General features: G+C 46.5%; 1 protein-coding gene across 1 annotated transcript in view; it reads right to left on the minus strand.

Moving 5' to 3' along the window:
• The window catches only part of FAN1 (FANCD2 and FANCI associated nuclease 1), a 234,852-nt gene that overhangs the window by 89,086 nt on the left and 127,843 nt on the right, over nucleotides 1-17,923 (minus strand). Inside the window, exons 7-8 of the mRNA XM_078684916.1 lie at nucleotides 15,611-15,719; nucleotides 4,176-4,295 (exon numbers count right to left, since the gene is read on the minus strand). Of these exons, the coding sequence (XP_078541042.1) occupies nucleotides 4,176-4,295; nucleotides 15,611-15,719 (229 nt within the window). The remainder of the gene's footprint in view (nucleotides 1-4,175; nucleotides 4,296-15,610; nucleotides 15,720-17,923) is intronic.

Consider the following 17,923-nt stretch of genomic DNA (forward strand, 5'->3'; position numbering starts at 1 on the left):
GGCTGGTGGACTTGTGGAGAGCTAAGCACCCAAACCTGTCACAGTACACCTTTTACTCTCATGTACACCGCACCTATGCCAGATTGGACCACTTCATAGGTTCTTCGGAGCTGGAGGCTCGGGTGGTAGACGTGTGGATTACCCCAGCAGCTATCTCTGATCATGACGCGGTGGAGCTTACACTCAAAATCCCCATGGCACGGCGGCCCCCGGGTGGGTGGAGGCTCCGAGAACCCCTCCTGCAATGCGCCGTTGTGGCCCAGCAACTCCACAAGTGCATTACCGAGTATTTAGCGATCAATGATAATCCCGAAACGCCAGCGTCAGCACTGTGGGGGGCCCTGAAGTCGGTGGTGCACGGTGAACTTATTGCATTGGCAGCAGCGGAATCTAAGGACCGTAAAAGAAAACGCGAGGCCTTAACGGCCCAGGTTGCAGAAATGGAGCGGGTCCATAACCGAACTGGAGCTCCCAGAATCTGGAAGCAACTGAAAGCGGCCAGGGCCCAACTGGCAGGCTTAGACATCGATAGGGCCGAGTATGTGGCCCTCCGCCTGCCCCATACTTATTATGTGGGGGGAACAAGACTGGTCGCCTCCTTGCCAGTGCATCGAAGGCAAAGATCCATCGCTCAAAAATCCAGACCTTGCGAGACGGGAATGGGGATGCGCTGACACTAGCACGGGAGCGGATATTGACGCTTATCTGTGAGACGCCGCCACCACGGCGCTGACCCCAGCGACCGCAAACGTATTAGCCGCTCCCATCAGAATTGACGAGGTTGTGGCGGCCATATCCCGCCTTTGACCTCTAAAATCGCCCAGTCCGGACGGCTTCTCCTCCGGTTTTTATAAAACCTTCTGCCCACTGCTGCCCACAACACTCACTAAGCTTTTTAACTCATTCCACGGCCCGGGTTCAATCCCGCCGGGCATGCTGGAGGCAGAGATCGTGGTGCTGCCCAAAACGGGTAAGGACACTACACAATACTCGGCATTTCGACCCTTTTCCCTGCTTAAACTTAGACCTTAAATTGTTTACGGGGGTGCTGGCCGCACGCCATGGTTCTTGTTTTCCCGGGATTATTGACCCGGATCAATCGGCTTTGTCCCGGGGTGGCAATGCAGCGACAATACTAAAAGATTTCTGCACCTGATTGACAAAACCCACTTCCAGCAATCAGACTCGGTCCTGCTAGCTATCAAGCTAAAAAAGCATTTGACCGTGTGAATTGGGGTTTCTTGCAGAGGGTCCCGACGCATTTCGGAGTGGGTGAACGCTTCCAGGCATGGATTGCGAGTTGTTATCATCACCCCCAGGCGCGGGTTCGCCTGGGTGGCCTCTGTTCCAGTCCCTTATAATCCAGCGCGGTACACAGCAGAGGTGCCCCCTCTCCCCTCTCTTGTTCGCACTTTATGTCGAACCATTGGCACAGAAGGTGAGGGATAACCCGCGCATAAAGGGGATTACGTTTGGCAGGGAGCCGCACTCTATAGGCCACTACGCCAACGACATCTTAGCAGCTCTCGATCATCCAGAGAGTTCTGTGCCCGCATTCCTGGACGAGGTGGAAACATTCGGAAAAGTGTCTGGTTTCCGGATGAATAAAGGGAAATCACTGATTCTGCCCCTGGGCAAGAATGCACGTGCTGCCCCTGACACACTAGGATACAAGGGGGGCTTACTGGTGCAGTCAAAACTTCCATATCTAGGTATCACCCTTACTCCGTCCACAGAGAAAACGGTTGCCCTCAACTACACCAGCCTTGCGTTGCAAATTCATGCCGATCTGGCGCGCTGGACCAAGCAGCCGCTTTTCTTATTGGGAAGGATTGCGGCGGTGAAAATGTCGGCCCATCCCAAGATTCTATACATCTTTCAAACTATTCCAATATCCCCACCGGCTGGGACTATAGCGAGCCTACAAACAGCCCTCCAACATTTCATATGGGGGGGAAAGAGACCACGCTTACATAAGCAACTGGCATACAGAGAGATGGATGAGGGTGGTCTGGGGATCCCCAATCTCCAACAATACTATCAAGCGGCACAATTGCGCTATCTAGTAGAGTGGTATAGGCCAGAATCGGAGAAGAGGTGGCTATTTCAAGACAGGGCCATGGCCCAGACGTCTCTCTGGAAAATACCGTTCCTCCACCGCTCTCACAGGCCGCGATATCTTCAGAAATCTCCTATTACCCGCACAATCCTGAGAGTATGGGACACAGTTGCTGCTAAACGGGCCCTTACTACCTTCCCTTCCCCGCTCACCACTCTACTGGATAAACCTGAGTTCCCACCTGGCACTGACCCTCATGCATTTTCACAGTGGCGGGGATCTAGCTGTAGATCAGCTGGACACCTTTTCGATCTCCAAGGCTTTCTTCCCCTTTCGGAGCTGACCCGGGGATATGATATTGTCTCTCACTACAGCTCTTCCAGTACTTCCAGCTCCGACACTGGCTCACACAACCCGAACAGGCCCCATTGGTTAGTAGGTACATGACTGGCTTTGAAAAATGGCTGATAACGAAAGAATCGGATAAGGGTCTCATCACAGAATTATATAAGATGCTTACTCCCCCTCCTGAGACACACCACACGGCGGGACAGAGGCGCTGGGAGGAGGAGTTAGGGAGGTCATTGTCACATCGGGAATGGAGTTCAATTTACTACAGGGCCAACCACACTGCAAGGAATGCTGTGGGCAGGGAAATGGCGGTGAAACTGGCTACATATTGATACCTTACCCCTGTGAGGCTTCACAGAGGCAACCCGACACGCAGCGCATCCTGCTGGAGGGGTTGCGGGGAAAAGGGCACCCTGACTCACTTATTATGGGACTGCGTAGAAGTTAGGGAATACTGGACAGTGGTACTCAATGACATAGATAGCTCATTTGACACTGAGATCCCAAGATTCCCGGCATACACCCTTCTTGGTCTTCCAAACACACTCACCTTCCCTCTGAAATCACTGCGAGGACGCCAGATGGGCACTGCGATACACGTCGCCTCTCAACACATCTTGTCCCTTTGGGGAACGACCACCCGAACCACTCACACAGGGTGGCTGCACAGACTATGGTTCACATTGAGAATGGAATGCATTCAAGCCACTTTACACAATCAGTGGCATCATTCCGAACAGTCTGGCAGCCTCTGGTTACACTTCTTTCCAAAGAATTAAAAAAAATCACCTGCCCTACATACCTCCGCCTGCTGCGCCTGACAGATGCCAAACCTGACCCTCATAGGCCCGCTGACGACACACGATGAGAGAAATGAGCATATACCAATTTGCACTCCGAGAAATCGACACACTGGTTTGGGAGGGGGGAGGTTTGGGGATGGGGGGCATGTTTGGGTTTTCTTTTTAAGGTTGTTTTATTAAGCAGGCTATGGGATAGCTTTCCACTTCTCGCTACCACCCAGGGGCATAGGCACTCCACAGGGTATGTGTTTAGCATATCAGACATGGTCGCCCAGACTGCTTATCAATCATTATGGTGGATTCTATGTTGCTTTGTCATGCCTGTGAATTTCAATGAAATCAATAAAATACATTTACACATAAAAAACAATACTGTTGTAATGTATGGAGTTTCTTTTACAGGCATTAATATACCATCACCAAAGAATTTTCCTTTCACAATGTCTGGCTTTAATAGAATTTTAGTATTGTCTTAAGAAATGTTCTAATTCCCACTACCCAGCATCCACAAGACCTCAAGAGGACTACATAAGGCATGTTATCAGAAGTATCATTAGACACGAAGCCAACATATGCATGAAAGAGAAAACATGAAGCTATGTATTCTAAAGCTATGCACAAAGTGTACGCAATACTGTTCCAGTCAAAATCTACCAAATTTTAACTCTCTCCACATTAGCTAAAGACTCAAGACTTTCTTCAAACAATATGTTACAGCTGTGTAACCCTCACCACATGACATTACAAAAGAGCATCATCATGTAGGACGTAACAAGTGCAAAACAAAGACACCACTTTGCTCAGGATAGCTACCCACAGAGAGATCATCAATGACGCTTTAAATATCAACCATCAAAGCAGCTTAAGCTTTTATCTTACTGAATACACATATCAAAGGCAGGTTTGCATAAGTATGTATCCACGTAGATTAGTCCATTCGTCCAATACAAACAAAAAATTACCTTCTCTGTGCGTTTCAAATGTTGATGCAAATTGAGAGCCAGACGGTCCCACCATCGTCCTCTACTATCTGGACAGTAAACTGTCTGAGATAAAAGACTTTCCAGTTCATCCACAGCCTCCTAGAGAAAATACAAAGATTAAATCAACACTGTGAAACGCTCCTGCTTTTCAGAGATTTAAATGTATGATTGGATTTCCAGGTAACAAATGACAATTTACATTACAGCAGAGAAGCATTCCAAGATTTCATTACACATACTCTTGGAATTAATGCAATGAGCTGCCCAGGTACAGAAGCACTCTTTGCATCGAAAAGTATAGAAATAAAATAGATTTTTTTAAACCAATGTCTTGGTTGACTTAAAAAACTGGAACCGAACAGTAAATTCTCAACTCGGTGACTGAGGAAATTAAAAATGGTTACTGACTCTACGAAGGAAAAATACGTTGTATTTACAGGTTAACAATACATTTACGTTGGAAGGTACATGCTAATTGTCTACCACGTGCAATATTCAGGCTTTCTTCACAGCAGCAACAATAACCTGACACAGCTTGTGGATACAAGTAGGTAACACCAAAGGTCCATTGCTGGAGATACTTGAAATTGATGGAATGGCCTTAAATATTACAGTGAATTCACAGAGTATGAGATGCACACCAATGTAATCCATTTTTCTCATTGGTTTTTTCAAGCACTTTCAACGTTTTTGGCGTGCAAAACTCTCTCCGCGCTTGTCTCGTTGCGCTGCAACAATAACTACAAGTACGGTGGACCCAGTTTCGGATCCACAAAGCTGCACAGCCAGGTATTGGATTAAATCCAATGAATCAAATTTGTTTCATTCTTCTTTACTGTAAAACTGTACTCCTTGCATTTTCACCATACTTTTTTCTTTTGATTCGATTAATTTTATTCAATGTGTTATTTCCATATTCCAAAAAGCACTCAGAAGCATGGGGTTCATTCCAAGTCTCGATTTATTGCCAATAGTCCAATGCATTTTGGGAGGCACCCTCCCTTCGTCAGGGACATCTACAAGTATAAACAAATAAAATGAAAAAAATGGAAACATGCATTACATTGGTGTGCATTTCATACTCTGTGAATTGAATTAAAATTGGGATTTCTATCAAGGTATCTAGTGGATTTTCTTAAGGTGTACCGGAATAGCATTTTTTTTCTTTTTTTAAATAGTGAACCCTGCACGCTGTTTTAACGTGTCTAACCACGAAAGTGCAATAAATGTCATTGAATTAGATGTTCACGTGGATGTGTTTTTATGCAACTTTTTGATTTTGATTGTATTACCATGACGGTAAATTACACTGGCATATAGCGCTCAAAGATATGTATTTGTTTATACTTGTAGATGTCCCTGACGAAGGGAGGGTTCATCCCGAAATGCATTGGACTATAGGCAATAAATCGTGACATGGAATGAACCCCATGCTTCTGAGTGCTTTTTGGAATACGGAAATAACAGATTGAATAAAATGATTCGAATAAAAAAAAAAAGTATGGTGAAAATGCAAGTTTTACAGTAAAGAAGAATTAAACAAATTTGATTCATTGGATTTAATCCAGTACCTGGTTGTGCAGCTTTGTGGATCCGAAACTGGGTACACCGTACTTGTACTTAAATATTACAGCTAATACTTGAGCAGCTATTGTTATTGAGCACCATAGTAATCTGATATCTGGGCAGGTCTAATGGGACCTAGGCTTTAGGACAAAGACCGTAACCAAGACCTGCAGGAGACTGGAAGCAACAAAAGAGTGTTTAGGGGTGACGGGGAGTAAGTGGGAAATGCAACTATCCAGGAGTTGAAGTGGGGTAACAGAATTCTCGAACTCACGGAGGGAATAAACAAATGCACGCTTGTGGCTCAAATATGCTCCTTAAAAGTGTAAGACATGGCATGGTGCTGCCTTTTTGAAAGAAGATCCATGAGAACTGCCATTTTAATTGATTAGGACTAGGATTCTAGATGGTATGAATAATCTTTGAAATAACCATATTTAGTGCCATCTGAATCCCCCCACCCCAATCAAAGCCCAGATTTGGGCATGCCACCGAAGATCCAGTAAAAAAGCACCAACCATGCCTCTCTGGGTCTGTGCTGATTCCTGCCAGAATCTATCTTTGACAAAGGTCCTCTTAGTTTAGACCCTTACAAAGGCACCAGATGAGAGATAGGGATGCAAATTACAGACGTCTAGGTAGCCTATAATCAGTATCAACTGGGAGCACTACTTTGCCCCAACACATACTCTGTCAGGAGGCATTCCACCACAAACTATATTTATTTTAATTTGCATAAATAATGCATGCATTTAAATGGGTGAACTAGAGACCAAATTACTTCATTGAATGCAAAGAGGTTTCTCTTGGTTTGAACAAACCATGACAGCTCAGGGCTGTTGCTTACCAAAGCAGGTGAAAAAACATGTGTAAATTGAATCAAGTATGGGTTCTATATAATAAAGTTGACTTTTAAAATGTCAGCTACTTTAGAGCTGACCTGAATGTGTGGAGGCAATAATGGTAGCCTAGGGGGAGGAGCTACGCGGGCATCCAAGATGGTCGCGTGAGCAGAGGGCTCCCGAGACCCGTGCCGCCCTTCTGCAAACATCCTTATCATATCCTTATTTTGAACATGGGCCTTTGAAGACGAACTCTTGTGGACCTCAACATCCTTTTCAAAATTGAATTTGGACGTCGGGAGCTGTTTTTACATCGACTTCCATTTTTCCGGCCTGCCCCGGACGTGGCCGGGGTGCTCTGTTTTACTGGCCGGGGAGTAGTTGAACAACAACGGCTGGAGGGATCCTCCCCGGTCGGCCCCATCCCCACTTTTGGTTTCGTTTTTCACGACGATCTCCGAGTTACTGACACTCTCGAAGACCTTTTCCGGACTTGGCGTGGCTTTGCCTTGCTGTCGGCCTCTGCCTCTCCTGAGGGTTTTGGCCCCCCTGCCCTGCTGCCGTTTAATCATCTTTTGGCTCATTTCTTGTCTTTACTGGCCCCACCAGGTTCGGCCATTTTCACCAGGTCTAGGGGGCCCCTTCGGGGCACAGCTTCCAATATGGCCACCAAACCAGAGCTGGAGAAGCGCAAGACAAAGACGCCGGTCCGCGGGGGACATACCCAGACCAACGTCATGGATAGATACACCCAACCGATGGGAACCCCCGGTGGCACCGGTCGTATGCTTGACGACCCCAGGGCTGACCCGACCGCGCCTGCAGATGTCTCTCTTCGTGAAGTCATGACTGCCATTACAAGCATGCAGGCCTCTATGGGACAGCAATATGAGGCTCTTGCTTCTAAAATCGACACTGTGGCGGTGGATGTCACGCTGATTAGAGCGGACATGGCTAAAACTAATGAGAGGGTGAAAGAGTTGGATTTAAAGACCTCCAGCCTGATCGCTGATGTCACGGACGTACAGACTGAGATCGGCAACCTGAGATCGTCACACGACTTGATGGCCCGTCGACTCGAGGAACATGACAACAGGGCCAGGCGCAATAACGTGCGCATCATTGGCGTGCCGGAAAATCCCGATAACTCTGCTGTCGATCTCCTTGTGGAGGACCTGGTCCTGAATCATCTAGCTCCCGCCGGACTCAGCAAGTTCTTTGCGGTTGAGCGTGCATACCGTTTCCCGGGCGGGAGGTGAAGCCTGGTGCCCCCCCCGAGACCAATTGTTGCTAGGCTTTTCCATTTTCGGGATAGAGACGCTATTCTCCAAGCATCTCGGGGAGCATGGCCCCTTGAAGTTCGACAATAACACCGTGAACTTTTATCGATTCCCGACGTCTGTTCCTTATCGTTTTTCACCTGAGTTTTGCTATTTGTTCTTTTATTATTGTTTTTGATGGGTCCAGGGGTAACGTGGGTGTAGTGGACTTTTCCTCCTCCTGGGGTTCTTTGTGTAGACTAGTTTAATGATTGGGCGACAGGCACACTGCAAGTTGGGGTGGTTTCTAGTTCGTATGCAGGGGTGCAGGGTGGGGGGTGTTGTAACGGGTTTTTGTAGGGGGGTGGGGGTTGGGTATGTTTGTTCCTTTGTTTCCTTCACAAGGCACCGTATTGTTTGCTTAGCTCCTTCTTCTGCGGGACTTCGTGGGGGTGGGGCGCTGGTTCTTTCTTGGGATGGGGGGTAGTGAGTTGAGACTGCTATCCTGGAATGTCAATGGTTTGGGAGACAGAATAAAACGAGGGGTGGTGCTGCAGTTCCTTCGACGCCACTCCCCTGATATTGTCCTACTGCAAGAAATGCACTTAATTGGGAATGCTTGCCAAGCGTTGAATAGACGTGGGTATCGGTTAGTCGCACATGCCGGATTCACCTCTGGCTCCAGAGGGGTGGGGGTTCTGATTAGGTCCTCTCTTCCCCTCGAAATCGACTACATAATGCTTGATGATAGAGGTCGCTATGCTGCGCTTTCTGGGAGATGGGAGGGTAAGACGCTTTCTGTAGTCACCGAATATGTCCCTCCAGGCCTACAGGCCACTACTTTTGCAGACCTGGGGCGGCTTCTCCTGGGGCTGCCTGAAGGTTTTCTGATTCTCGGCGGGGACTTTAACTCTGTGGTTTCCGGCACTTCTGATCGTTACCCCCGCCCCCGGGACTTGCCTAGGTCCCAAATGTGGCTCAGTGAACTGCTTGAGACCTTTGGGTTAACGGATGGTTGGAGACTCATGCATCCTGCACAGTTACAATATACGTTCCATTCCGGGGCTCATGGTAGCCTTTCCAGACTTGATTATTTCCTCATGCCTGCATCGCAATCGTTCCCCATTAGGGAGATCCGCCATCTTCCCAGGGGCATCTCTGATCATTCCCCCCTTTGGTGCAGTGTTGAGGCTGGGGTGGGTACTGCAGGTAGAGTTGATCCTATTAATCCGTGGTATCTTCGGAATCCTGCGACCCGCTCCGCCCTGGTGAAAGCTATTGACTGTTTACTGAAAATGTGGGGTCTGTTTCTTCCTCTATCTCATTGTGGGAGGCTTTCAAGACTGTGGTTCATGGGCATTCATTGTCATTGATTGCTGCTGTTAAAAAGGCTAAATGTGAAGAACTTGCACGCATCGAATCTGAAATTACTGTGCTTGAGAGCGATCTCGATGGTGATGTCTCCCCTGCTATATTGCACTCCCTTAGTTTGAAGCAGGCAGACTATAGAGCCCTTGTGACTGACGCTGCGAAAGTCATGAATAGAGAGCAACAAGGTAGAATTTATGATGTGGGTGACAAAGCGGGTAAATTGATTGCATGGTTGGATAAGAAAGAGAGAATGAATCGGGTCGTGCCTGTGATTGAGAAGTTGACTGGTGAGTGCGTTTCTGACCCGGTGGGTATTGTTGGGTGTTTTGTGGCCCACTTCCAGACGGTGTATGTCTCGGTCAGTGACAGGGATGAACGTGACTCTCAGCTCTTGCTGCGCGATATTGCCTTGCCCTGCCTCTCTGATGAGGATAGGGTCTTAATGGATGCTCCTATCACGGTGGACGAGGTCGCAATCTACATCCGTCCCCTCCGGTCGGGTAAGGCCATGGGCCCCAACGGCTTGCCCATTGAGCTCTATAAGCTGCGGCCAGACAAAATGGCGCCTCACTTAAGGAGCATGTTCCTTGAGGCCCTTGATTCTGGTGTCCTCCCCGTCGATCAGCGTCTGGCCACTATAGTTGTGATTCACAAGGAGGGTAAACCACGTGATCGTTCTGCTTCGTATAGGTCTATTTCGTTGCTTAATGCCGAACCCAAAATACTTGCTAAATTGTTGGCCACTCGTTTGATTAGGGTGATTGGTGATTTGATTCATCCGGACCAATCCGGTTTTATTCCGCACCGGAACACCGCCCTTAACCTCCGGAGGCTCCATGGAGTCCTCGCGAGAGCTGGGACTCTGACTGAGCCGGCCATTTTGGCCTCCCTTGATGCCACTATGGCTTTTGACACCATCGAATGGCCGTATCTTTGGGCTACTCTCGCTAAGTTTGGGTTCGGTCCGACATTCATCGCCTGGGTCAAGCTTCTGTACGAGAGGCCGCTGGCCCAGGTGGTTGTTAACGGGAGGGTCTCTGGCCCTTTCACGCTTGGCCGAGGTACCAGGCAGGGCTGTCCATGGTCCCCACTGCTTTTTGCCCTTGCTTTGGAACCGTTAGCTGAGTGGCTTCGCTGGGAGCCCTCGCTGAAGGGCATTCGGTGGACTCCTGACTTTGAGGACCCCATTTCACTCTATGCGGATGATATCCTCCTTTACCTCACGTCCCCTCGGAAGTCCCTTAATGTGCGTTTTGATGTCCTTACCTCTTTCGGGAAGAACTCGGGCCTTGTCATCAATTGGAACAAATCCTGTGTTTATGTTTTGGCCGGAGAGCTTCCTCCGTTGCCCAGTAGATTCCCGATCCAGTTAGCTATGTCCGGCTTCAAGTATTTGGGGATTTACATTTCCTTGGATCCCGCCTTTTGGTACGACCGTAACCTTCGAGCCCCCCTTCAGTGGCTCCAGCTTGATGTTGTTCGATGGCGCTGGCTCCCTCTGTCACTCTTGGGATGTGCGGCTCTCTTCAAGATGATGTCGCTACCCAGATTTTTATATGCCCTCCAGAACTCTTACGATCCTATTCCCCCAGGCTATTTTCGAGAAGTGGAGGGCCTTCAGAGGCGGCTGATTTGGGATGGGCGTGCGTGCATTGCCCTCTCCAAACTCACTCTTCCATGGTACGATGGCGGTATTGCCCTCCCGGACATCAGACGTTATTACTGGGCCTCTCAACTGAGTGCTATTAACCATGCCACCTATGACCCCGGCTTGACGCCAGCCTTTGCAATGGATAAGTGTCTTTTGCCTGGTGGAAATTTCAACAGGGCGCTGTACTCTAAAGAACCCTATAAGACTTTGGCCGGGCCCACTAAAATTGCTGTGCGAGTGTGGCCTGATGCAAATGCTGCTCTGGGTTGGAGGGATAGGTTGTCCCGTGCAACTCCGCTGTATGACTCGGATGGTTTGGGCAATTTGTGGAGGTCGAAAGGTTTTGTTAAATGGGACATGATAGGTATAAGCAAGATTGATGATCTTTGGTCCAAAGGGAATGTTAAGACTTTTGAGGCACTAAAGATTGAATATGAGCTTGACGATAAGGAGTTCTTTCGGTATGTCCAGGTACGGCATGCCTTGTTGTCTGCCTTCCCCAAGGGGACGGAGATCCCCGAGTCCTCGCCTCTGGAGGACCGTATCCTTGATGGCTACGTACCTGACAGCACAATTTCGCTGATTTATAAAAAAGCTCATTAACAACAGAGTCGACTTGCTTGTGCGCCTTAGGGCCTTGTGGACTGCTGATGGGTTGGAGCTGGACGATGAGGACTGGCAAATGGCCGTGTCCTCCCCTAAGGAGGTGGCCATCCCTGCTCGCCTTCGGTTCGTCCAGCTCAAGATCCTACATCGAGTGTATGTCACTGGTCCGAGTCTGGTTCGTATGGGGCACTCGGTGGATGGTCTGTGTAAACGTGGATGTGGTATGAGTGGCACCTTCCTTCATATACTGTGGGAATGCCCTGAGGTGGCTAGGTTTTGGTCCCGAGTACATACCACCATGGAAAGGGTTACGGGGGTTACACTCCTGCCTGAAGCCAGACGCTGTCTCCTTAATGTATGGGAACCGAATGATTATAATACTGCACAGATCTGTTGGGCAACCCTCGGTAATATGATTGCAAAAAGGGACATTGCGCAATTATGGGGTTACCACAGACTGCCCACTATATCTGAATGGAAGGAAAATATGGACTGGTGCATGTTCAGAGAAAAGTCGGTGTACTTGTCCCGGGGCAGACCTAAGAAGTGGAGCAGAATTTGGTCTCAATGGAATGCCTATCGTGGGAATATATGTACTCCCCCTCAGGATTTTGCCCTTAATATCCCATTGTCTCCCTAAATGACATTCCTGGTTCTCGCACTTTAAATGTATGTATTGCATGGTTTCCTTGCTGCCCCCCACCTCACAATGGAATTGATAACTGAAATCCTGTATGCATAAGTACTGGACTTGCTCCCCGTCCCTACATGCTTCCCGAAAATGACTTTCTGCCTTGTGAAGTGTATTGTGTTGCTTGTTATGTTTTAATTTCAATAAAATTAAAAAAAAAAAAATAATGGTAGCCTATAACGATTCCAAACAAGCATTTTGCAATGCAATAGGTCTCACATTATTAAAGTTTGACACAAAGACAGAGACACACAGTCAGAGGCACACACAGAGTGAGAAACACAGACACACACAGTGAGACAAACAGGCAGAGACAAACAGACAGAGAGAAACAGGCAGAGACAAACAGACAGACAGACAAAGACAGAGGCACACAGACAGAGACACACAGGCAGAGACACATTGACAGACACACAGAGACCCACAGACAGAGACCCACAGACAGAGACCCACAGACAGAGACCCACAGACAGAGACCCACAGACAGAGACCCACAGACAGAGACACATAGTGAGAGAAACACAGAGACACACAGATAGAGACACACAGACACAAAGACAGATGGACACACAGAAGGAGACACACAGACACAGAAGGAGACACACAGACAGAGACACACAGACTGACAGAGACACACAGACAGAGACATAGAGACACACAGACAGAGACATAGAGACACACAGGCAGAGACACACAGACACACAGACAGACACACACACAGACACACACACACACAGAGTGAGACACAGACAGACACAATGACAGAGATGGGGGCGAGAGGCACAGTTCACGCGCTAGTGCACACACCTCTGGGTGGTTAACTAATAAACATGGTGAATGCACACCTGCATGTGGGATGTTACTTATTGGATGTCCCTAATGCGCGTGGATTGCATTATTTTCCGGATATAAGTCACGCATGGGAAACACTTTGCTAATCGTGTTATAAGTTTCTTTGGGTCTCACAATATGAGGGGCACTGCACCGAACATCTAAGTGACGGAGTGAGTGGCAGTTTCTATAAAGCACTTACCACCACCCCAAGGGACCTCTTGGTGCTGCTCCACAGAAGAAACTTTATTATGGGTAATTCGGACTGTATGGGCCGTACAAAGTGCTTGTGCGGAGGAGGAGAAGTACTCGGTGGAAGGGATGATACGTCACATTCAGCATTGCCTTCGGTCAAAGGGTGGTATTCAGAGTGACATCTCTGCAACTTGAGGAGGACAGTGCACCCTGGGAGGGGTGTTCAGTGCACCCTGGGAGGGGTGTTCCTTTGAGGCTCAAGTGACAAGGCCAAAGGTTTGGCGGCAGATGGTAGGAGCCGGGTGACAAGCCCGGGGAGACCAAAGGAATGTCTGTGTATCGCATCAAATCGAACTTGCCTAGCAGTAGTAAATGTTATCAAATGTAACTTGCCAATATTCAGTGTGACTAACAAACAAGCCCTAAAAGCATCATTGATTGTTTAAGATAGAAGGTGGAGTTTCAGAGACTCCTAGGTATACACTGCTCTCCCAGTATAGCACAATACTGGAACTCCGATATTATGGGTATGAAAAGAAATACAGGGACATTTCCATAGTGGAAATTGTAGGGTTTATAAATTCACTGCAAATAAACAAGAACTTAATGTGAACAATATCAGCATAAAACTGATGGGCCACATTAACTCCACACAGAACATTATATATCTTGTAATCTGCGAGAGTGGCCGCCCACATATAGGACAGCCCAGAAGGTTTGCTAGATGCAGGATTAACAGAGGTTGTGTATTAGGAAGAAAATAACTATCCGCCCCTATGGTGTTCCACTATTTAGACAGCGATCATAGAGAAGAGGATCTACAATGTTTTTTTTATTCAAAGAATAATAACAACTTCAAGAACTGCTGATACAAATGGTAGAATGACTAACCAGGAGGTATGTTGGATTTTTAAAATCAACAATGAGAAGGTATTTAATGAAGAACATGACTGGGGTAACTGCACACACACATGAGTATGATGTCCTTGTAATCATAAACTAAACATCAGGCACTGAATTTTTCCAAATGTGCTTATGGAACAAGAACATATTTTGAGAATGCATATGTGTATCTGTAAGAATCTAGAAAGAATGAAGGAGTGTATTGAAATCTCCGACATGTTTCATAAAATGGTTAATTTAGCATGGGAATTGAAAACTGAAATACATTTGTGAGGAAATATTAAAGATGATCTAATTTTGTCAAAATAAATATATAATATTAACTGTATTGAAGAAAGTGGAAATACTTGCCATTTTTTATGAAAACAATTCTCTTTGTATAAAATTGTTTAATATGGTTAGTCATATTTTTCAAAGATAAAGTTAACCCCGATATGTCCTTCAATCTCAATATAGTATGGCACCTTGATTCATGTGTTATAACAAAGAAAAACAGACAAAAACGTGCTATATACAATTATACAGTGGTAAACACACAGCTTATTGGCAAATAATCCTGAATAAATGTAATCTGTATCATGGTTAGCATGGGGGAAAGGTCTGTTAGCACTATTTGCATTCTTTGCACATACAATTGTTGGATTCTTCTAGGTGCCACATGTATGTCTAAACTGTGACTACTCATTTATTATAGATTGAGATGGAATTTCCTATAATCAGAATGGCCAATTTGAATGATTGGATAGTCCTGATGAAGAAGATTCTCGAAAACAGGTCACAAAACATTGGCAAAAGAGCAGAGAAACAATATTATGATTATATGTAATAATTATTATCTTCCATTCCTGAAATCAATACATCAAAAAATAAAATGTGCTGGTATTGATACCCAAGACACCTTTTGGCCCTAAGGTATCTTTTAGACAAAATTAAGTGATATGTGCAATAGAACGACTGGACATTAATGCACTTTAGAAAAGAATTGTTATATTGCGGAAAGCATTACATATCCCCTATAATTGTGATAGGACAAATCCGGAACTATACTGGATGATTAGCCTGAAAGTAGACAGTGAATCCAATTGTCAACACAGTAAGATTTGGTATCCACATTATGCAAGAGTTCATCCAAACCTGAGCAACAGCTTAAACAAAAGTTGAGAAACACCCAAAAACGAAGTCCATAGAATAATATAAATGCCAACATCAAAGATAGTAACTACCCTGTACAAAACGGAAGTGTTAAGCACAGTGTAGCAAGCCCTTTTAATTAGAATTGTGCGAGTGTACATCCCAGATATTTGCACTTGATCACTTAAGCAAAAAACTTAAACAGAAAAACAAAAGAAAGGGAACTTGTAACTATCAACAATAAAATATACAATTAGGAAATGTATAACACAAGAAAAATTGGTTGCGCCAGAAAGAAATGTATCTTTCCCATGAGAAATGCAAAGTTTGTAAATAACACAATGTAACTTTACCTTCCGTTCACTTACCGCATACAAATGAAGTCTCTGTAAAATCTCAACCCCTCGAGAACGAATTCGGGTGTAAACCCAACCAACAGAAAAACAGCGCAAGTAAACAGGTAACTTTTCATGGTGGCTAAAGATAATGAGTAAATAAAAGTCACTTTCACAATGCTAATCATGACTTTCAAATAATGTAACATACCAGTGGCCTCATTTCAATTCAATCAAAGGGATTACCCAGGTGTCAGTCCATCAACCTGACCGTTTAATAAAATTACATCTCATTACATCACATCACATCACACAACCCTTTCATTCTGATGACAGGCTATTGTACTTTATTGAAGCATGTAAATAAGCAGTTACCGATTACAAGCACAAACAGCTACTGCAAGTAGCAAACGCTAATGTAAAACCTTCCACAGGTTGCACGCAATAAAATGGGAATATGAGCTGCGGCTGCTCCACAGCCCTTTGATAGGTCTGCATCCCTCCACTGAATCAGTTTAGCAAAAGTGACATTTTGAAAATGTATGTTTAACTGTACTGTTCTGGAAATTCCAGTTCTGGACAATTATTAATTTGCATGACTGGATATGTGGCTAGCATGGAAAAAAAATGTTCTACATTTACTGATAGAGGCTACGCACTAAAAGACATATGCTGCAAGTTTTTTTTAATTTTAATTATCATGAGGAAGCTAACACAGCGTTAACATATAATTTTATGTTTCATTGATGCATACAATTTTAAAATGCAACACTGGTGTGTTATGAATGCATTACCCAACCATGTTAACATGATGTTAATGTTGTTCAATATTAGAAAGAAAGTTAATTCAGACAAGTGTGTTAATATTAGCGAATTGCATTGGCTGCCACCCAAGGTTAATTGAATTGCGAGAGCGTGGAAATTATACGAACATTTTAACGTTCTCAAGATGCGCGCAACAAGAGCATTACAAGGATCTGGATGCGTTTCAATTTATTACGTTATTCCGGTGTGAAGGGTTATTACTGTAGAGTTGACCGGCACAGGAGAGGTAATGTTCGTTCATTCTTTCTAGTTTGGATTAGCCTAGGACTGATGGATGAGCGCATGAGGTCGCGGTCAGTCCGAGAGGAAAACATGCACTTTTAGATGCACACAAATGTAGTGCTTGGATCAGATTTTTGGGGGATATTTGAATGTATTAGTTTTAATCGATACAAACAGAAGTCTATTAATTTCCACAGACAGACAGTATATATTGAATGAAGCAATATAAATGACAGGTACTGAGGTACCACTAGAGACCAGCAGGCAAGCAACAGACATAGAGCGCATAGAAGACGACAACTGCACAAAGAGGGGCAGGGGAGAGCACCAGTTAGCAACCGCGGTGGGGAACTGACTGGGGGCGAGTTAAAGCAGAAAAGGGGTTTTCTGCAGGGCTCCCAAATATCTCTAGGGTGTGATGTAAGGTTCCGCTCCTCAGCATATTGCTCCGTCACATGCGCATAGTAGTGGCATCGGTACCCTTGTCCCACGACCCTCACCACCCAAATGATACACAGACAAGTATGTTGGGAATAAGAAGTTGCAGGTTTATTTGTGATACAAATAACAGAGTGGGTTAACTGACAGGCGACCCCCTATACCCCGCAACCCCTTGTTGCAGGGCGCCTGAAGTTGAGCCAAGGAAGCAGACACCAGTGGCCCTGGCCAGGTGTCGAACCTGGGAGGCAAAACCTCCCACCGGTGGACCTACCGTCCACCTGCCCCCCCTTCTGGACCAGGGAGAGTCAACTCACACCTTGCCCAGCCAGGAGGGGCGTTATTAGCAAACCCCCGGTTGCTCAGGCTTACAACCGCCCTAAGGACTAACGGGGTGCCGTTGAACCAAGTCCCCAAGAAGGGCCCCTCGGCTTATGTATGACTCAGTACTGTGCATCTCGCACTGTGGCTTCAGGTCCTGTTCCTGCGCCTGTCCTGCATGGGGGTCGCCTTGTAACTCCTCCTGCAACCTGGAAAACAAAAACATCATTAATATTCCCCCCTCCCCACTTCTCCCCTTTCAGCGGGTGAGCGGTAGGGAGGGGAGCGAAATTGCGGGCCTCGCGTCCGGCGTCGTGGGGGCTAGGGGCCTAACGTCTGAGGCTGGCGGGAACAGCCTGGAGCGACCGACAGTGAGAGGGGGCAGCAGCAAAGAGAGCGCCCGGAAGGCAGGGCTCCCCATAACATCCCAGAAAAAAGGGGGGGGTGGCCTACCCTTGTCCGGCCCCGCCCCCCCTCCCTCCCCCTGGCTGGCCTGCGGTTTCCTACGCCCTACTACGGGGTTTGCCCTCCTATGGGGTC

The sequence above is a fragment of the Lissotriton helveticus genome, chromosome 3_2 (assembly GCF_964261635.1).
Source record: "Lissotriton helveticus chromosome 3_2, aLisHel1.1, whole genome shotgun sequence".
NCBI classification, from domain to species: Eukaryota; Metazoa; Chordata; class Amphibia; order Caudata; family Salamandridae; genus Lissotriton; species Lissotriton helveticus.